We start from the raw sequence: 20,918 nt of genomic DNA on the forward strand, positions 1-20,918 counted from the left end.
GGCATGGATCGGTGGACCTGTTGACTGTGCACGAAGACGGGGCATGACCACGTTGTTGATCTGACATTTGCGCAGGGACTTCAGTCTGAACTGTGTGCACTTGGGCGTGAAATATGGTTGGCATGCTGCGAGACCGATGAGAGAGTGTGTGCAGTGCTCCCCACAACACATGACTGGAATGTGGCTTCTCACGCTGACACTGCATTCCAGCCAGCAATTCGTAAGCGAGCTTCGACTCACTCTGGCGCAAGCCGCAATGTCAAATCGCGTGGTAGCGTTGCGTCGTATTGCATTCGCTACACTGCGGCAGCGTGCATGCATATTGACCACCGTTGTCGGCGTTCGCGTTGCCAACCCAGGATTCAGCCTCGTACAGAGCCAGCGGTGAGCGATGGGGAAACGGTGCACTCATACTCGAATTCGTGTCCTTACAGCGCGATGGAACTGCAAGGCTGTGCAACACGCGTAGCCGGGCTCTCGCGTTGCAGGAAAAGCCGGGTCCAGTGTCTCAGCGATAGGCCCTCCATTAGTATCGCTGGAGGCTGGAGGCCTTTAGTGTAATTGCTACTGCTTTTTGTAATCAAGGGAAGTTGATGAAGTCTTATGACAAGTTTTATGCTGCAAATTACGTAGAGTATAGCATGAAATACCTCCTGCTATAACCGGCTTTCTCTGCAACACGAGAGCCGGGTAGGGCTGGCAGAGGAACCTTGGCGCTTCGAGCATGCTCAGCCAAAGGGCGTGAACTTGTGGAGTTGGCGGGGAGACGGTGCGACGGCTGTGGTGCAGCCCTTTCGCGCGATGATGCTTGGGATGCGGAAATAGATTGCATAGATGGGAGGCATCTTGTAGTAGCCATATCACTCGGTGCGGTTGCTGATTTGGCAGGAGTTGATAGCTGGAGGCTATCGCGTCAATTTGCTGGCAGAATGGTGCAATTGATTGCTAACGCACGCAAGCCTCATGCTCCTCGTCCCGATCAGCATGTCACAGTCATCAGGCCCCAAGGGTTGACACTGTGCTAAAGGCGCCTGCACGCTTAGCAGAAGTGTTTGTCAGACAGGATTGTTCAGCAGCTTGTGACAAAGCGAGCTATGTCCACCAATGAGACGTGCAGCTGGCCGAAGGAAAGTCAGCGACCTTGAAACGTGCGACTTGTCGTTGGTGAAGGCGGGGTACGAAGATATGTGCAGGTTTCGACTCACGATGTGAAGCAGGGCTGGGTGACAAGACTGCGTGGTCTGGCAGGTCCTGTTTCGCTCATGGCGTAGAGGTCCGGGGGAGGAGGAAGTTCAGAAGCCGAGATGCCGCTCTTGGTTTTCGCAGGATACGATCATTCGTCCGCGCGGGTGACGGCACCTGCACCTGTCGATCATGCGCACCGCCAAAGCATCGTCGTGTTTTAGTCCGACTCCTCCGAGCGATGCTATCGTGAGGGTTGCGCTTGGGCGGAGTGTTCAGCGATCTGCGGAGAGTCTGTCACCTGCGAGGATGTTTGGGACGGGCGATTGTCACGGCGGAGAGTTGGCCAGAGTCGCCATTGCTGCCATGGAGGCTAGTAGCGTGGGCTGGGTTGAGAATGTGCAGCGAATCTCAGGAGATTGTAGGCATGTCTAAGAATGCTCATCTCAGCAGTCGCAGCAGTCGGCGGCCGGCGGCCTGGCGATGCGAGGAAGCAGGGCCCTGCGGACAAACCAAGGGATTGCCTATGCGGGTCGCAGTCGCATTGCAACCCAGGAAAGGGTAAGCGGGAGACCGATGCCCCGAACGCGTTGGACAGCCACAGATTGAAGGGTTGACCGCTCTGCGTGTGGAGTACCGTGGCTGTAGCTGGGAGCCTTACGCCAGGCACTCACCAACCTCGCACATCAGACAGACCCCTGCTCGGACAACAAAGCGCACTTCTGTTGCTGTGCTGTCTAGCGGTATAGCGGCACGAACGCACTTGTTACGGTGCTTGAGCCAGAGCCGTGCAGACGGTGGTGATGGCATCCAGATGCGTCACAATGAGTAAAAGGGGAACAAGGGCTGGCTGCAAGCGTGGTAGGTAATCCGGCTGAACGATGATGGCACAACTCGCGTTCTACACACTATGTCCGTCTCTACTCCGTGCGCTTCTGTACTGCGCTAGTGAAGTCGCCGGTTCCGCCGAAACGAGTGAAGGCTTTGCTGACTGGCGTGGTGAGCACGCACAATCCCTGCTGCCTTATGATTCACCGCTCAGCCAAGGGCGGTCAGGTCGGCGGGAGTGGAAACAACGCCAATAAATCCGAGATTCCCGTCGTTAGGCTTCGTGCTCATCCTCCGAGCGTCCATAACATAAAGAAACACGGCTGCCCGCCTTTCCCACAAGTCCTACCAAGACAGCCTCACACCAGACAAACAGCAATACCATCAGCAACAACTACTTGACGTTCAAACTACATCATCACGACAGCATACCTCTCGGGAACATCATCGCTCGGATCACCTTCCATCCATTGGCTGCTGCACTAAGGTTCGTGGTCCGCTCGTCTTGCCTTCCAGTCACCGAACTGACTCATTCTCTAGGCAAATCATTCTTGCCTATACATAACAAACATGCCTTCTTCTTCGCATCTCCGCATACAATCCCACTTTGAGCCCTTCTCTGCCGAGACGGCCGCCTCCCACTTCATCTCCTCGCCGCCCCAGAAGAAGCAAAAGATGTCTCTCACCCAAACCTACTACATCGCCGCCTCTGCCCGCTCCAAGCTGGGCAAGGAAGCCTGCAGGGCTGACCACGACCTCCGCCTTCTTGTTGGACACGCCAACCTCCTCGACAGCCTCATGATTGAACTCCAAGACGCCGAACGCCAGCAAGAAGCATGGTTCAACCAGACCATGGCCAAGGCCTCCAAGACGGAGGAGCCTCGACACGTCCAGTGGGCCGACAGCATTGCCGAGGAGGACGAGGGCTCTGACTCGGACTCCTTCTCCGAGTCCGACTCGGAATCTGACCTGGACGACGACTTCGACATGATCCCCATGCCCCGTCGCATTGCACAGGCACCCATTCAGATCACCACCACCGAGGTCGACGAGGACGAGGACGACGAGGAGTACTACGACGACATGGAGGATGACGCCGAGCTGACTCTTACTCGTGTCCCCTCGCAAGTCCAGTCACCACCCGAGCTCGTGTACGAAGAGGACTCCGAGGACGACTCACCACCCACATCGCCACCCACTACATCGCTCGAGTTCTCCGAGAAGGAGGCCCTGCTCACAACCACCTTCTACACCAGCAAGACACAACCGAGCTACCTCGAAGACGACCACCCGCTGTTTATGGACACGAACGCTCCGCTCATCTCAGGTTACTAGGCCACCTCGGCGGCCTTTTGATTTGTCTTTGATCCCAGCATTTCAGCGAGCGAGTCCATTTCAGCACAGCATTTTCGAGCATTATACCTATTTCTTTTTACACATACCGCGGCAGAGCTGCGACGAAGCATGGACGGGACGGACGGATGGCACCAACTCTACTCAGATCTTTGGAATGTTATACAAGGGCGACAGATTGGGTGGGACGTTGCTCGCAAGGCGCGGGATGGGTTCTCCCCCGTATTGGCTGGTTGAGACCGCCCCCCCTTGCCATAGCTAGAACTATCCATCAACATGATCATTTCACCAAAAAGCAATCTTGTGCTCCCTTGATCTCATGTGACGTCTGTTATCGCGGCGATGTGCGCGCTATCTAATCGAGAGCGAATCACCGAGCACCCAGTGCGACATGGTTGCCGTACATGCCGAATGCCACATAGTTGCCGTACATGCCGGATGCCGATAGTCGTCGTTTCGTCCAAAGCATCTGGCCACTTCAGACTGCAGTCTCATCCAAGCTTTCGCATTGTTTGAAGAGAAAAAAACCCTAAAGAAAAACCTAAAAAATGTCGCCAGCAGTTCTGCCTGACCGACCCGTCACCGACTTTTGGTGGTCGGTGCGGCAGACCCTGTCTCTTGCAGCACCAGGCAGTCGCGAGCCAACATGGTGCGTGCACGCGCGAGGGCGCGAGGAAGGCGATCTGCCAACCGTCGCAACTCCTTCCAAACGAATGCGCCCTTCCGGTGAGTAGCGCGCACACTATACAGCCTCACGAGCCTCCACTCGAGGCGAGGCATTGCGACGTGTCTTACGAAGGCGCTCCGCCGACGTGCAGCAGCCCATCGCATCACCCACTGACGCCTGAGCTGGTCACGTCCAAGAAGCGTTGCCTGGGCGTATTGCGCGTGCCACCGTCCTCGCTTCATAGTTCAAGGCAGGTCGCCGGTGCTGCTCGGCTTTCCTGGCTGGCGTCGTCCCGTCGGGGTTCAGTTGGGTCCGATCGGGGTCGGCAGGGTGCAGGCTCGAACGGTTGCGGTCACGTTGCGTTCCCGCTCCGTCGAGACTCGGCCGAGACACTGCTGGAGCCTGGAGCGCTGCGGGATTGGCAGGGGGCGGACGGCGGGATTCAAGGGCTCCGCGTCTCTTCTCCTGTCCAGCCTAGACGACAGTCTGATCTCTGGATAGCCTACAGGACCGCGAGATCGTGTAGCAGCATACCCACAGTAAAGCGTTTGGATGACCCTCACACCATGCTGCTAGATCTGAGCGAGGACTGCCGGCCCCACGCTGTCGACGTGCAGGGCAGTCACAGTGCTGATCTCTCTTCTTCTCCACGCTTGCAGCTCCCTCCTGTCTCGGTTGGCCAGTCTGGAAGCTGGAGCGCAGGTCGAGTGCAGTGTTAGCCATTCCGACCGTCCGCTCATTGTTTCGGGTCTCAGTCGAGGACTCCCTACGCTGTACGCACCGCACCTTCCTCATGCGGTGTGCAGTGGTGAGTGTTGGAGCGCGGCAAGCGTGCGCGTGGGTTTGTGTTTCGCTCACCGACAATCATCGTGAAACAGGTACGCATCTAGTTTGCTTCCCTTGGCGCAACTCAGCAGCCACCAGACGAGATGGCGTTGCCCAGTCGCAGCTGTTGAAGGCGGTGTTTCGACAGCGCAATCGATGAGCTGGCAGCCTGCGTGCCTATCGCTCCTCTCCTGCTGCGACCACTGACCGTGCAGAGGGACGGTCTGGCCAAGGTGCTCCAGACAATCTCCAAACAAGACCAACCTCGAACTCGCCGGAAAGGGGAAATGCACCCTCAGGCAGCCCCAACCTCCGCTGAGATCCAACCGCACCAAGCGGTGTGCACATGTACACGTCCAGCTGGTTCTGAACATGGATTTCTGAAGTGACTGATCAAGAACCCATCAGAGTGTTTCATTCCGCCAGCAGATCTTTGCTGGTGCTGGACTTGGCTGATGTTGGACCATCCATGCTGATGCTCAGCGTTGGAGCCCCAGACACGTAGCGATCAAGGTGCAGCTCCGCGCAGCCACGTTCCAGCCACATCTCAACCTTATCTCATGTCCACGCACGACCACCACATGGCCAGCTATTCTGCCGCTTTCTGAATCTCATTCTTCACGTGAATACCCTCACATCATCGCACCGCAACACTCCCATCCTCGAACGCGTCTCAGACCATCCAGCACGACGCGCGACGTCAGAGCAAAAGTTTCATGACGTCCTTGACCCAAAATGCCTGCGCCAGATCGGGAGCATCCTTCATCCTGTGGCTGTCCAGATCGAGGACCCTGATCGCGCGTACAAAGCCTTTCTAAAATTCGTCCGCCCAAAGGAGACGCGCGGATCAGGCGAACATGGGTTCGTACGACGTCAAGCACGAGATGGTTGACGTTGAAAATGTTGGTTGAACAACACCGAGAAGGCTCGGCGACTGCAAGGCTGCAAATCTGCATCCCAGCTGTCAATCAACCTTTGTCAGCGCAACGCGCTCCACTCTGCACCTTTGAGAAAACAGACGCTCCATCACTTGCATCTCGGGCAGGTGGAGTGGGTCCTCAGGCACGCTTTTTCGCTCTCTCGCGCCGAGCCGCACCTTGGCAAATTCTTCACTCCAGCAGAGCAAACAGCAAAGACAAGGCTTGCCTACACGATGGACTATGACTCGGTACGCACGGATGTCGGGCGCGTAAAACAAGCTCGGCTGTCAAAAATTCCTCACGCTGTTGCTGCGGGAAGCCATTACAGCCCCACCGGCAGAAAAAAAGAAAATGACTTGCAGCAGGGCTGGGGAGTCTCGAAGCAGCTGACAGGTCAGACGCGCTCAATTCTTCCCATCTCATGGCACCAGACAATCCTGTCAATATGACTGTCTTGATCAGCAGACCAGTGAACGGGGCACATGTCCGAGCGTAAAGCGAACAACCTCACTTTCTCGAAAAGCGCGCGGAAACCCTTTTTCCGTCAGTGCCGCTCTGGAGCCGGGAAAACCACTTCGCTCGTCGTCGGGTAATCATAGCTGGATCCGTGTGCTGCGCTTCTCAAACTCACCGTATCAATCGTTCGTCCGAGGTTCGGTCGTATCGCCTCGTACTGTGCCTGGCGCTACTCCCAATCCCACACCGTACATCGTGACCCATCCTGACTCGCGTGTGGTGGTGTTGTGATGCCTTAGCGGACGGGCTGGCGGAGGGTCGGCATAGCCACATGCATGTACCTGTACCGCAGCTTGCTATTGCCTTGGCGACGTGGGTGGAGCAGAGGTTGGGTGCGAGTTTTCTGCCACGCAGGGCCTCCCTGCTCGTGTTCTGCGCGCGGTGGAGTCTCTGTGTAAGATCTACAGGTACGTGGTGGGAGAGCGGGCGTTTGCGGCTTTGTAATCCGTGGCACGAGAACTGCAATTCGACTCGAGTCTGCAGCGTTTGAACATCACACTGGTTGAAGACTTGTATCAAGACTCTACTAAAACACTACGAGTGCGAATGAGAGATGCCTTGCCTGACTACAATGAACGACCTCACAACGATAACAACGTGCGTGATGTCCTGTGTGCTTTTCTTGACCACCATACTAAACGTTTTGATAGAGGCCTACCAAGTCCCTACTCTGCATTCGTTCTCCAAACATCCAACCTCCTCGTATACAGCCGTCGTACCGGCATCCACCTCGAACACAAATCAACCCGAGCGAGGCCTAGAAGACACTGTAGTCTGAACTCCTAACCAACGCCACCCACACCTGACGACGCACCGCGAACGTTCCATCCCGTTCAGCGCTAGACGCGACACAGTCTGTAGCCAAGACCCAACGAGAGTATCCCCCTGGGCTACAAGTGCCCCGCAGCATCGTGAGCAGCTGTGTTTGGTGGATTCTCGCAACCTCCGGACCTGGCCGGCGCTCGGTGCGTGCGTGGAGAGCGAAAATCAGAGGCCTGTCGACTCCTGCGCGCCGTCGGAGAGCTGTGGGCGTGGGCGCGGACTAGCTACTCTTCCCACGGCGCGCCGTGACGGTGGCTAGGCGGCGCTTTGGAGGGCTGCAGTGATGTCGTCCTCGCAAGAGGGTTTGGACACCACTTGCTCCTGGTGGATCTAGCCGCGGATCGAGAGTGGGGTGTGTTCGGTGTGGTGCTTTGAGGAGTCTCTCGTGGGTATTCGATCATGGTCTGTGCAGTTGGTTTGCACCTTGAGCCGTGCATTGTGATTGTAGAGACCCTCGTTAGCATTGGACGCCGCTGTTGCAGCATCGGTGAGGTGTGCTCGTGGGTGGATGGATGGTGTTTTGCTAGATTCTCTACGCCAGTCTTCTTCGTCCTGCACGATACACAGTGCATCGATTGTGACATGTGCTATCCTAGGGCGGTATACCGTATCTACGACATCTTGAAAGGTCGCTGGTGGTGTCTCACAGGGAGTGCTCTTTCCCAGACATATCATGTTTCTCTCTTCGTCTGCAAGGTACTTTGCCGCTCCGCCAGAGCTAGTGCATACATGGCGGCAATTCATAGCTGTGCACAGCCGTGCGTGTTTGGTAGCCCTGATGCTAGAACACGCACAGGGAGCAATGGCTCACTCAAGATCGCCTGTCGATCGAGCCAACGGTGATATACCAAGACTACACAGCGTCGGAACTCACTCAAGTCTTTGGCTTCCATGCTAGTTCTCTGCGCCATTCACGCCACGACGAAAACTTGTAGTGCCGCGGGACAGCGCAGAAATGGATTCCGTTTTGCATATCCCGCGTAGAAGACGATCATGCCGCCTCTGAGGATGAGGTGGCTGGTGCCCGGTGGTATGGTGATGATGCTGTCAGCATTGCGGCTCGAGCCGGTCCAGCGACTGACGTGGAAGTGTGCATCCACGTACATATCCTTGTATATCGGTGCACAGCAACATGTCATCTCGCCCCTCCTTTCGTATTGACTTGACCAGATATGCGTTACAGGCAGCGTGAGATTCCGATTCGCTAGTTGGACCGATTGACAGTCAAGGGGACGGAATGCAGGGCAAAGTGTGGCCACATTAGGGCATTCATGAAATCTTACTACTTGCCACCCGTTCACGCATCTACTCTACGTTAAGAACGGTGATCTGCAGTGCAGATGGCGATCCACGGTAGAGATAGTCGTGGTTCCAAGTCTAGGCGGGTGCATACACTGGAGCCGTGGTTGCCTATCGCGAACAACAGCCATCGAACAAGCTTGAAGTAAACACCATGGATCATGCTGCATGTTTGGTGTAGTCAACGGTCTAGGAAACGATCAGAACGCTGCACGCCACGTCTTCTGACACACCAGCTCCACCCTCTCCGAACCAACAAGCTTCGCCATACCCCTCACAGCCAGCGTTCTACGAAACTGCCTCTCGACAATGTACTCAGCCCCACTTCTCACCGCGAACAAGCTTTCGAGCTCCTTTGCCTCATCTTCGCTATACTCGTCCGGCGTTTTCTCAACATCCGTTGCTTTGTGGCGAAGCACCACCTTATTCAATCCCTTCAGAGCCCTGAGCTCCTCCACACAAGTCCATCCAGACCCCTCGATACGCGCATCGTGCAGGCTCTGCTGGAAGACACGTGCCTGCAGCAAAGGCCAGTATAGGCAGTGGATAGACGAGACCTCCCGCTCGGGTAGAGGGTGGGTGAATGCGTGAATGGCTCTGCCGTAGTTGAAGTACTCGACCGAGAAGGCGAAGCTGTTGAGTTTGTAGACCGACAGATGAGTTTCTGCGCGGGTCTGTCTGCATACACTTGTTAAGCTGAACAGGCCCTCGACGCTGAAGCAGCGCTTTCGTTTTGTCGGAGCTGGGATGTCGTTTTCGTGCTCAAGTCGATACACGAGGTGGTGGCTGATTGGGTTGGTGCTGTAGGTACGATAGCATTTTATGCCTTGTTGGGTCTGCAGGACAGGTAGATTGAGGACCTCAATAGTGTGGCCTGCGATGTCGGTGTAGCCGTAGATCTGCAGGCGAAGTTCAGTAGGAAGGCGCAGAAAAGGGCATATTCCTGTGGTTTTCGGAGCCCTTGATGCAACGGTAAGTATACGTCTGGTGTTGGTGCGTGCTCTTCTTACTCCTCAGATACTGATTGTTGTCGTTCCAATGCTTGTTCTGACGTCACCTCTTCATCTTGAGGGCTGTGACCATCGCCAGACAGATGGTTCCACATGCTCTTCCGCATAGTCAGAATGCCGCCTCTTCAACACCTTAGAATATTAATCGAAGAAGTCTGTTTGTGGGTGAGTTTCAGTCAGTTCAGGTCGTGCTGAGGCAAAGGAAAGTTCCCTGATTAGGCAACAGCCTGACTGCGCGTTCTGGAAGCATGATCTACGAGCCGACATCTTAGCTGGGCGGTTTGATGGTAGGTGCTACTGTTATCGATCTTTCAATGTTTCACTGTTTTCGATCTCTAGACATCTTTACCGATGTCAAAGGAAATCACAGCACTCTCTCAACACCCAATAGCAACACCAAGATCCCGTATTCCTCCAGCAGACTCCTAGCAATCAACGCCACTCTAATCCCAAGAAGCTAAGCAGCCCCCGACGAACCTTGGCCTCAAACCCACTCCCGCGCCGAACCAGGTCAAACTGCTTCTGCACAGTATACCTCCGCTTACTCCCCAGCTCTACAAGCACAACATTTTCACCTGAAGCAAAGCGATGGAAGATATCCAGCTCATCACTCACAGTGAGATCCCGCGCACCGAGAGTCCCGTCCATCGTCCCCAGCCCAAAGTCATGCGCAGCCACCCGTTGCTGACGTTCAAGTTCGAGCTGTTTCACTTCCCGCTGTTCTAGTTCGCCTTGCTCGGCGCAGACTTTGCGGAACGTCTTGCGGCGCGGAGTAGGCGTGTCAGGATTTACCACGCGAAGCGGGCCAGCGTGGTAGCGGCTGTCGTACGCCGTGCGCTGCGCATGTGTGTGTGAGGCGGATGGCGCGGCTGTACGTTGGTGCTGTTGGGGCTTCATGCCTCGGATTGGCTGGACTTGGGGTCCTGGACGGATGCTGCTCGAGGCCGGTGTAGCGCCATGGCGAGTCGGGCGCTGGGTGTGTGCATGATGCGTATGGGAGGGTGCTGTAGCGGCAGCGTGGATCGAGTCTACACGCTGTGGCTGATTACGGCAGCGGCGATTTTCAGCAGTACCAAGTGGTTGTGTGCAAGTCATGATGTACCTACTGCTCGTGTCTTTGAGCTATTTTCGTTCGTTCCTTTCCAAGATGCTGCAACAGCGTATGCAAGTTGCGACGAGGATTCCAGATATTGAAATGAGAGATCCAACATCGGCGAGGAAAGACGCTGCTTTGATGAAACGAGGCCTACCGACGTCGACACTGTGCAGAGAGGGCAGAAGCAGCGTGAAAGGATGTGCAGCTACCGCGACGGCGCACAGAAAGCTGCCACAGCGCCTGGAGACAGGGAAAGGACGGGTGGAACCGAGACATTGGACGAGCACGAAGGCACAACAAATCAACAGAACGAGCAGCACTACGCACCGTCCTCTCGAGGCCTAATCCAAGCAGAACTCTATCAAATCCAAGCAGAACTCTATCGATTCCCAACCCCAACCCCATCCTTCATCCTTCCCCATCACTCCAACAAGCCCATCCAGCACCCTACCATCTCCCCGCGCAGCCAACCCCAAACACCTCACCACATCCCCATACCCCACACAATCCACATCCCTCTTCAAACATATTAATACACGCCAGCCTGTGCTGAGCGAGAAAAGGACACAAGCCAAGACAAGCAATATAAAATCGCAGCAAAGCAAAGCAAAGCAAAGCAAAGCAAAGCAAAGCAAAGCAAAGCAAAGCAAAGCAAAGCAAAGCAAAGCAAAGCAAAGCAAAGCAAAATCGCAGCAAAGCAAAGCAAAGCAAAGCAAAGCAAAGCAAAGCAAAGCAAAGCAAAGCAAAGCAAAGCAAAGCAAAGAAAAAACGTTAGCGTCGAGTAGAGGTGTAGAGGTTTGCGAGTGGAGTGTTTGTAGGAATGTAAAAACTGCTGATCCTGACGTGCTAGTGGTGAAGAGGAGAGGAGGGTGGGTTGAGTGCGTGTCTAGTGTTGGTGTTGGGGTTTGGGGCTGGATGTGTGTGTGTGTGTGTGTGTGTGTGATACTGGCGGTTGCGGGGGACTGTGGGACGTGGGTCTAGGATCTTGGACGGAGGGGTGGATGGTTCGGGGTGGAGAGGTGGTGGGGTGCAAGGAAGAGGGGGTGCACGGTACGGTGAGCACAGAAGTCAGCGGGACGAGGTGGGATGTAGGAAGGAGATGAATCGAGGTTGGAGGAAAAGCAGCATCGCTCGCTTTTCTTTTTTCTTCTTTTTTTTTTTTACAACGAAAACGTCAGGCTACCTACCGCGCACTCCTCACCCACCCGACAACGCCGGCACTGTACCCGACCAGCCCGCCCACACGGTCACGCTCACGCTTCGACTCCTCCTGCCAGGTGCGCAACTGCGCAATCAGCCCTTGATCGCGCACAACCACGTCGCCGTGCAGACGGAGGAAGACGCTCATCCACGCCTGCACGAGCTCGTAGTCGCGCCTCTGCTGCAGCCGCGCCGTGAGCGCGGCGACAAAGGTCCGCAGCTCCGTGTAGGGGGCCGTGGTGTCGAGGGTGCGGAGGGCGATGTCTGCGGCCGAGGGCGGGAGGGAGGCGAGGTAGGCGAGCAGGGGCGTGTGTTCGGCCGTTTGCTCAGCGCGCTCGAGCAGCCTGGTGAAGTCGGATGTCGAGGTGGCGGCTGTTGAGCGGCTCGCCAGTGCGCTGCTGGAGATGCGCGAGCCGGCTTCGGCGTCGGCGTCGGCGTCGAGTGGTGTCCGAGCGGATTTCTCGCCCACGGCGGGGAGGAAGAAGGGGGCGTGTTCGGGCGCTTTGGGCGCTTCTTTGGGCTTGTTGCGCGCGCGGATCACGTCGAGGTGAAGCAGCGTTTGCCATCGGCTCTTGGGCACCAGACTCAGCGTCGTGATCTTGTCGCTCAGTTGGTCCATGACCGGCACGGCCGTCGCGCCTTTTTCTTGGTCGTCGTCCTCGCTCTCCTCTCCAGCCGCGTCGATGATGTTCTCGCCGCCCTCGCCGCTTGCTGTGGGCGCAGACACGGTCGCGACGTCAGCGTCGGAGATTTGGCGTGTCGGGACGTGTGTGAAGAGAGAGCGGTTCGTCCAGATATGCACGCCGACCTCGCCCTCCAAGCCGGTGGCCAAAAAGTCACCCGCTGGCGAGAAAGCAACGGTGTTGACGGGCTTGGGGAGACGCATGGCATCGATCAGGTGGCCAGTAGGTAGATCCCAGACGCGTACCGTGGAGTCGGAAGACGCGGATAGGATCCAGCGACCGTCGGAGGAGAAGGTGTAGTCGATGGTGGTGATGACCGGGCTGGAGCGAGTGGCCCAGAGCTCACGGACGAGCTTGCGTGTGGTGGCGTCGAGGATGCGTAGACTGCCGTCGTCGCAGGACAGCGCGATGAGGTCGGAGTTGGGGTGGTAGCGGAGCGACAGGATCTTGACCATGGGATGCCAGTCGATCTCATGGAGGAGCGTGCCGGTTGCGAAGCTCCAGAACTTTACCTTGCCGTCGTCGGAACAGCTGATGACCGTCCTGTTTAGGCTGTCGATGGCAAGACCGGTGACGGCGCCTCTGTGCTTGCCTTGGCCTCTGGCAAATGTCTTTGGGGCGTCGTCGGTCTCCAAGGCTGTCGACTCCTCAAGCCGAAGCTGGTGCAGCTTGTGCTTTTTCGCCTCGGCCGGAGTCAGTCGAGCTGGGAACCTGCGTCGGTGCTGGCCGGATTGAAGGTTGTACATGTCGATGGCGCCACCAGCGGACCCGATCAGCGCAAACGTACCGCATGGTGAGATGGCGACGCTCTTCACGTCGGTGCCGTCGCCTGTGTCCAGAGCCCATCTGCCGGCGCGCTTGCGGCCCCAGAACCAGGTCCTGGCTGTCTTGTCTCCGTGTCCGGTGACGATGCTTTCCCAGCCAGTCATGTTGACCTCGGTCGCTTTCTTGGCGTCGCCCTTGAGCTTGGACGCGTTGGTCCAGATGGCGTTGACGCCAGGCATCGTGCCCATGCCGCCATCGCGGTTGAGCGAACAGGCCATGCAGGTGACGGGCGGAGCCTTGAGATGCTCCCACTTGACGTGGTGCTTGGAGGGGTCGGAGCTACCGTGCAGCAGCCCCCTCTTCCTGGCCTTGCTCTGGAGGGCGCCCTGACTGAGCTCTGTGCTCTGGCCGTCTCGTCGCAGGCTCCAGCCCCACAGGCTGCGGTCCTTGCTTGCGCTGAGCAGCCACTTGCCGGTGTCGTCGGAGCCGTCGGCATTGGAAGGGAGGAAGCGCAGGGTCGAGACGGGTGCCGCGTGGCCACCGCGCTGGTGCAGGATGCGGGGGACGGGCGAGAAGGGGGATTCGTCAAAGATCCAGCTCTTGAGGGTGTTGTCGAGGCCACTTGAGACCATGACGGCCTGGCCGGCTAGGAACTCGATCTTGCTGATGCCGCCGCCGAGACCGCCGCTGGCAGACGGAGGAGGGGCGTGGGCGCCGCGCAGGGTGCCCATCTTGCGGCCGCCTTTGTTCAGATCCCAGAAGGTGACGTCTCCGCTCTCGTGGCTGGCGGTGGCCATGACACCGTCGTCTCGGCCGTGCTCGCCCGCACCCAGGCCGTCGGTCCTGAAGGAGATGGAGGTGACGGGGGGCTTCTGCGAGCCGGCGGTGTTGAGCCGCAGAGCCTCCCTGTCTGCGCGGATGTCGTGGATGACGACAGGGCCCGACTGGTAGGCAATGGCCAGGAGCGACAGCGCCGGGGTGGGCTGCAGGGCGGTGACGGCGCCAAAGTCGGCGGCTGGTGGCAGCAGGGTGTAGAGCAGCTTTCCGGTGCTGACGTTCCAGATCTCGACGGTGCCGTCCTGGGTGCCGACGAAGATCTTGTTCAGGTAGGTGGGCATGTTGGTGATGCAGCCCGACAGCCGGCTCGAGGCGGGGCCCTGCAGGGTGGTGTAGTGCTCGAGGGTGGCCGTCTTCCAGACGTCGACTCGGGTGGGGCCGCCGCCTACGATCCACTCGCCCATGACGGCCAGGCGGGTGATGGTGTCGATGCCACCCGGCGGCAGCTCCAGCTCGGCCAGCTTCTTTCCGCGCTGGAAGAGCCAGACGCCGGACTCGGCGGGCGCGGAGCCCCAGGCGGCGAGGACGAGCTTCTTCCACGCCAGGGTGGCGGTGATGTGGTCTGGGGTCTGCGGGCGGGTGACGAAGACGAGGTTCAGGCCGCGCTTGAGGTCGTACGTCTGCAGCGAGCGGCCGACCGAGGTGGTGATCTGGAACGTCGTCTTGCCGAGCGGGAGGGCGGTGAAGGGGACGGCGGTGGGGGACACGAGGCCGACGGTCTGGAGCGGGTCAGCTGCCACTGGTGCGCACGCGACATGCCTCTCTCTGGAGCTGGGGACCGTACTCGGAAGGGCGCGAAGATGGTGGAGTGGCGGACGAGCGGGGCCGAGGCTGGGTGCTGGTCGCCGTGCACTCTCTGGCGCTTCGGCGCTGGGCCAGCCGCGGGTGGGTGGTGGGCGTGGAGGCCTGCCATGATGCGCGGGTCGGGGGGTTGCGAGGGGGTGGTGGAATGGCGCAGGCAGCGCGGGCGCCCAAAAAAAAGTTGGCGGACACGACCACACCGGGCAGTCCCGCTCTCACGTGCCTGGCTTGGCTGGCTGCTATACGCGTATACGGTGCAGCCTGTTGGCATGTACATACTACATAGTACGCCAGATCGCTCGTGCACACGCACGCCCACTCGCGCGCAGGCGTCGGCGACATGCAACGGTGCAACGTCGACGACACCAAGGCATGGCCGTCGCTGCTCCCTCTGTGGCCGTGGCGAGCAGCGGCCGTGGCGCTGGTGTGGCGCGCTGTCCAAGCCCCCACGCACGGCCGTGAGGGGGCGCGTCGAGGGAGAGCAGAGCACACGTCATGCGACGAGGACGCGGTCGTGGAGAGCAGAGCACACGTCATGCGACGAGGACGCGGTCGTGGAGAGCAGAGCACACGTCACGCGACGAGGACGCGGTCGTGGAAAAAGCAAGCAGCGCCTTGTTCTTGTAGCGATGACCCCGACCACGACGACAACCACGACGACGACCCTGCCCACGACCACGACCACGACCACGACCACGACCACGACCACGACCCCAACCACGACCCCGCGAGGCCCCAGCTCCAGCTCCAGCCCAGCCCAGCCTAGCCCAGCCCAACCCAACCCAACCCAACCCAACCCAGCGTCCGCATCCGCGCCACTTCGCCATGGAGTCGCATCTTCCGCTGTCGCGCACGACGTCAACGTCGACGTCGAGCACCAGCACCAGCACCGCGCCCTGGCAGCCATCGAGCGGCCCAAAGGCCAGGCCCAGCGAGCCCGAGGAGCAGCTGCTCTCGCCGCTGGGCACCGCAGCACTCGCGCCCGTGCACCCCGCCGTGCACCCCGCCGCCCTGCCCGCCGTGCACCCCGCCGTGCACCCCGCCGCCCTGCCCGCCGTGCACCCCGCCGCCCTGCCCGCCGTGCACCCCGCCGCCCTGCCCGCCGTGCACCCCGCCGTCCTGCCCGCGCGCCGCCCGTCCAAGGCGTCGGAGAGCCTGCTGGACTACTTTGGCCGGAACAACGGGTTTGCGGTCGAGGAGGAGCTGAACGATGCGACCAACGATGCGACCGCCTTGGCGGCAGCGCGGTCCCCATGCTCCTTGTCCGCCTCGGAAGCTAGGTCGCGGTCTGACGTCGAGGAAAACCGATCGCGGCACCTTTCCTTTTCTTCGCTGTACAGCCTAGGCTCCGCCATCTACGCAAACACTCGCGGCCCTTCTTGGAGCGGACGCAGCTCGCTCATCGGCAGCGAACCAGACGGTGCGACCCGCCTGCCAGCGGCCACCTGCCGCCAGACGCCCCTTTTGCCTCGCGTGCCCGCTGGCTGACGGTCCTCACAGCAAAAATGTCCGAGCCCGCCGCGCCACACGGCACCGGCACCACCGCGACCTCGTCGCTGTCGGTGACCACGCAAAGCCAACATGGATCGCTGGGGCCCAAGCCCTCTCCCACCCAGCTGCTCTTTCCCCACGAGCAGGCTGATGTCCAGCACGCGCCCCCTTGTAGCTCCAACCCCACTGCCAACTCCAACGCAAATCCCAATCCTGGCACCGACTCCAACACCGTAACCTCGCCCACCAACCCCACCGCCGCCTCGCCGCCGCCCTTGTACCCACAGGCACCGCCCCCCTTGTACCCACAGGCACCGCCCCCCTTGTACCCACAGGCACCGCCCCCCTTGTACCCACAGGCACCGCCCCCTTTCACCCACAGGCACCGCCCCCCTTTCACCCACAGGCACCGCCCCCCTTATACCCACAGGCACCGCCCCCCTTCCACCCCCTGGCCCCGCCCCCCCGCCGCTCAAGAAGCCGGACCACAAGACGCACCAGCGGAACAGGAAGCACCGCGGCCAGCAGCAGCCCCGCCAGCATCGGCATGCGCGAGCCCAAGAAGCCCTGCAGAGGCATCATCGGCGTCTGCGCCCTCGAGTCCAAGGCCCGCAGCAAGCCCGCCCGCAACATCTTCGGCAAGCTGGTCGACGACTTCGAGGTCAAGATCTTTGGCGACAAGATCATCCTCGACGAGGACGTCGAGAACTGGCCCGTCTGCGACTTCCTCATCTCCTTCTTCTCCGATGGCTTCCCCCTCGACAAAGCCATCGCCTACGTGCGCCTGCGCAAGCCCTTTTGCGTCAACGACCTGCCCATGCAGCAGGTCCTGTGGGACCGACGCCTGTGTCTCTCCATCCTCGACAAGCTCAACGTCCCCACCCCGAAGCGAATCGAGGTCAACCGCGACGGCGGCCCCAAGCTGCCCTCGGCCGACTTCGCCAAGCAGCTGTACGACCGCACCGGCGTCGCTCTGCTCGGCCCCGCGGACGGCACCGGCGGAGGCCTCCCGCCACCCAAGAGAATCGAGATGATGGACGACGGCGACACCCTCTTTGTAGACGGCCAGACGCTGACCAAGCCCTTTGTCGAGAAGCCCGTGAGCGGCGAGGACCACAACATCCACATCTACTTCCACACAAAGGACGGAGCCGGCGGTCGAAGGCTGTTCCGCAAGATCAACAACAAGAGCTCGGAGAAGGATGAATCCCTCGCCGTGCCCCGATCCATCACCGAGCCAGACACCAGCTACATCTACGAGCAGTTCCTGCAGGTCGACAACGCCGAAGACGTCAAGGCCTACACCGTAGGCCCGACCTTCTGCCACGCCGAGACCCGAAAGTCGCCCGTCGTCGATGGCCTGGTGAAGCGCAACCCCAGCGGCAAGGAGGTTCGCTACGTGACCAAGCTCAGCGACACGGAAGCCGCCATGGCTTCCAAAATCTCAGAGGGCTTTGGTCAGCGCGTCTGCGGCTTCGACCTGCTGCGTGCCGGCGACAAGAGCTACGTCATCGACGTCAACGGTTGGAGCTTCGTCAAGGACAATGGCGACTACTACGACAAGGCGGCCAACATCCTCCGAGACATGTTCCTGACCGAGATCCAGCGCAAGCAACGCAAAGACGCCGCCCAGAGCGCCGCCGTGGATGCGCAGGACGAGAGGAACGGAGCGTCGAGAAAGAGCGTGTCGAGCCACCGCCACGCCCTGAAGGGGTTGTTCAAGAGTCCTAGTATGTCACGAGTGGGAGACCACCCCCGCCACCCCCACGCCCACCCCCACGCCCACCTCCCCCACATGCGCAAGGCTAGCACCATGCCTTCTTCCCCCGAGACTTCGCTAAGCACCCCCCCCGTCGCAGCTAGCCCCAGCTTCGAGAAGCCCGATTTCACCGCTGTGCTTGGCCCGCCCACGGCCGGCACGTTACCGCCTGCGCCCGCCTCGGAGCCAGACCTCTTGCCTCCGCCCGCCGTCCGAGAGGAGGAATACATGCTCGAGCCAGAGCGGTCGCGCTCCGAGGACCACCAAGCCCCCGTTCCTCCCCCGGCATCGAAAGCGCAGTGGAAGCTCAAGGGCGTCGTGTCCGTCATACGACATGCCGATCGCACACCGAAGCAGAAGTTCAAGTACACGTTCCACTCCCAGCCCTTTGTCGACCTGCTCAAAGGACATCAGGCTGAGGTCTTGTTGATTGGTGAACCGGCTCTGCAGAGCGTCAGCGATGCAGTCAAGCTCGCTCTGGACGAGAAGCGCGAGGATCCAAGGAAGCTCCGCGAGCTGCAGCTGTACCTGGGGAAGAAAGGTCCGTGGCCTGGCACCAAGGTGCAGATCAAGCCCATGTTCCGCAAGAGGAGAAAGGACGAATTCCTCCCCGGCGAATCCCCACCCGATGAGTCGCCCGAGAGGCAGAGGCAGGGCTCAACCTCCAGCCTGCTCCGAGACGCAGGCAACGAGAGCAGCAACGAGACGGACCCGGAGCGACTCAAGAACAGGAGCGACTCCATGTCTGGCGTCACCCTGTCCCGCATCACCGCACAAGACAACAACATGGTCCTCGACAAGCTGCAGCTGATCATCAAATGGGGCGGAGAGCCAACGCACTCGGCTCGCCACCAGACCCAGGATATGGGAGCGAACCTGCGCAACGATCTGCTGCTGATGAACCGCGACGTCCTCGACGACGTCCACATCTTCAGCAGCTCGGAGCGAAGGGTCACCACCAGCGCCCAGATCTTCGGAGCCTCGTTCCTCGACAAGGATCAGTATCCGGCTGAGCAGATCCACGTCCGCAAGGATCTCTTGGATGACTCCAACGCCGCAAAGGACGTCATGGACAAGGTCAAGAAGAGGCTCAAGACCCTGCTCCGCGCTGGCGACAAGGCACCACCCCAGTTTGCGTGGCCCAAGGACGTGGCGGAGCCCTACATTGTCGTTCGCCAGGTGGTCGCTCTCATCAAGTTTCATCAGCGGGTGATGAACCACAACTTCAAGAAGATCGAGTCCGAAGCCATGTCCTCTCTCAGCGCCATCGCCTCTCCACCCGCCGCCGACGGCGCTCCCGGACAGTCCAAGCACACGAGCGTGAACCACATCCAGTCACGTTGGTGCTGCAACGAAGGCCCGGAGCTGTTCAAGGAGCGGTGGGAGAAGCTCTTCAAGGAATTCAAGGATGCCGATAAGGTCGATCCTAGCAAGATCTCCGAGCTCTACGACACGATGAAATTCGATGCTCTGCACAACCGTCCCTTCCTCGAGTGGGTCTTCACCCCAGACGACACCTTCACGGACGACGACGCGATCCCCGAGCCTCCCAGGCAGAAGACGTCCGACGAGCCAGCTGCAGCCGAGGGGAAGCCCGAGATCAAAGAGGGCAGCGCCGAGAAGCCCCACGAGCGCGGCAGCATCGCCCGTCGCATGGGCTTCAGACGGCCCTCGGAGATCGCCGTGAAGCCCGCCGTACCTCCCTCGTACGCAAACGAGTCTTACTTCAAGCTCTACACCGGCATGGGCAACGCGGCCTCCAAGGCTCGGATGGATGCCCGCCTGGTCAAGCTCCGTGAAATGTACCACCTCTGCAAGGTACTCTTCGACTACATCGGTCCGCAAGAGTACGGCATCGAGAGCGAGGAGAAGCTGGAGATTGGCCTGCTCACCTCACTGCCGCTGCTCAAGGAGATCGTTGGCGACCTGGAAGAGCTGCAAGCATCGGATACGCCCAAGTGCTTCTTCTACTTCACAAAGGAATCGCACATCTACACCCTCCTCAACTGCATCCTCGAAGGCGGCATCAAGACGAAGATTGAGCGCAATGCTATTCCCGAGCTCGACTACCTCTCGCAGATCAACTTCGAGCTGTACGAGTCGGAGAATGCAAGCACAGACGATGCGCCGCACACATTCAACTACAGCATCCGCATCACCCTGTCACCCGGTTGTCACGCCTTTGCGCCCCTGGACGTGTACGTGTCCGATACCGACATGCACTCGTGAGACATGCGCTAATCATCACACAGCCAACTCGATTCCCGCCACATGATTGGCTTCTCGCCCCGCCGCAGTCTCACCGCACATCAAGACTGGAAAGAGGTCCTCGAGACGCTAAGAGCAAAGTTCCACACGTGCGTTCCCTGTACCTCGTCTGCCCTGGGAGCCCCTCGCTAACACCTCCCCAGTGTCAAGCTCCCCAAATCCTTCGTCGCCATCGACCTCAGCGAAAAGGAGGCCTTTGAGCGTAGGCTGAACGGGAACGGCAGTGGGAGTGGTCAGACCAAGGAGAACCTCGACCCCGAAGCTGTGGAGAGGGGACGCAGCGAGGAGCGACGAGCGAGTGCGGACGCCGATGAACCGAGCACGGAACTCCCGCCTCCTGCGCTAGATGCTTAGAGGGCGTTCTGAGCAGTGGCTGTCGTGCCTAGGAAAGGTGTTTGGGGCGGGTAGACGGACCGGCGTTGGAGGGGAGGGCTGGGATGGGTTGTGTACAGGTTCATGCATTCATATCCGTTGTGCCATCGCCATGGTAGTGTGTATGTATAACATGAGGCACGTTGGACTCGACGCGCCGCTGAGTAGTTCAAACTACCATCGTACCATACTGTCCACTTGGCTCCTGCTCCTGCTCCTACCAA

The 20,918-nt window shown here is 59.5% G+C and overlaps 5 protein-coding genes across 5 annotated transcripts, besides 9 other annotated features; 3 read left to right on the forward strand and 2 right to left on the reverse strand.

The window, feature by feature from the left end:
- Window positions 1-2,580: 2,580 nt before the first annotated feature.
- On the forward strand, window positions 2,581-3,345 carry EKO05_0004719 (uncharacterized protein; the record flags this gene model as incomplete). Its single annotated transcript, XM_038945645.1, has 1 exon — window positions 2,581-3,345. The coding sequence occupies one exon, from the start codon at window positions 2,581-2,583 to the stop codon at window positions 3,343-3,345; it is 765 nt and encodes a 254-aa protein (XP_038799272.1).
- Window positions 2,937-2,997: a tandem repeat.
- Window positions 3,051-3,110: a tandem repeat.
- Window positions 3,346-8,612: 5,267 nt separating the features above from the next.
- Window positions 8,613-9,529, reverse strand: EKO05_0004720 (uncharacterized protein; the record flags this gene model as incomplete). Its single annotated transcript, XM_038939407.2, has 2 exons — window positions 8,613-9,372; window positions 9,423-9,529. The coding sequence occupies 2 exons, from the start codon at window positions 9,527-9,529 to the stop codon at window positions 8,613-8,615; spliced, it is 867 nt and encodes a 288-aa protein (XP_038799274.2).
- Window positions 9,530-11,113: 1,584 nt separating this feature from the next.
- Window positions 11,114-11,281: a tandem repeat.
- A 153-nt stretch (window positions 11,282-11,434) lies between these two features.
- Window positions 11,435-11,460: a tandem repeat.
- A 193-nt stretch (window positions 11,461-11,653) lies between these two features.
- Window positions 11,654-11,680: a tandem repeat.
- Window positions 11,681-11,701: 21 nt separating this feature from the next.
- EKO05_0004721 (rRNA-processing protein utp21) lies at window positions 11,702-14,916 on the reverse strand (the record flags this gene model as incomplete). The annotated part of the gene is made up of 2 exons (XM_038939550.1): window positions 11,702-14,722; window positions 14,788-14,916. 2 exons carry the CDS (start codon window positions 14,914-14,916, stop codon window positions 11,702-11,704), a joined length of 3,150 nt encoding a protein of 1,049 aa, XP_038799275.1.
- A 228-nt stretch (window positions 14,917-15,144) lies between these two features.
- Window positions 15,145-15,570, forward strand: EKO05_0004722 (uncharacterized protein; the record flags this gene model as incomplete). The annotated part of the gene is made up of 1 exon (XM_038945646.1): window positions 15,145-15,570. The coding sequence occupies one exon, from the start codon at window positions 15,145-15,147 to the stop codon at window positions 15,568-15,570; it is 426 nt and encodes a 141-aa protein (XP_038799276.1).
- Window positions 15,436-15,529: a tandem repeat.
- Window positions 15,539-15,606: a tandem repeat.
- A 23-nt stretch (window positions 15,607-15,629) lies between these two features.
- Window positions 15,630-20,676, forward strand: EKO05_0004723 (inositol hexakisphosphate and diphosphoinositol-pentakisphosphate kinase; the record flags this gene model as incomplete). The annotated part of the gene is made up of 6 exons (XM_059636449.1): window positions 15,630-16,224; window positions 16,305-16,572; window positions 16,821-18,025; window positions 18,155-20,252; window positions 20,307-20,411; window positions 20,466-20,676. 6 exons carry the CDS (start codon window positions 15,630-15,632, stop codon window positions 20,674-20,676), a joined length of 4,482 nt encoding a protein of 1,493 aa, XP_059492432.1.
- Window positions 16,473-16,550: a tandem repeat.
- Window positions 18,044-18,091: a tandem repeat.
- Window positions 20,677-20,918: the final 242 nt, after the last annotated feature.

Source organism: Ascochyta rabiei, chromosome 7 (assembly GCF_004011695.2).
Source record: "Ascochyta rabiei chromosome 7, complete sequence".
NCBI classification, from domain to species: Eukaryota; Fungi; Ascomycota; class Dothideomycetes; order Pleosporales; family Didymellaceae; genus Ascochyta; species Ascochyta rabiei.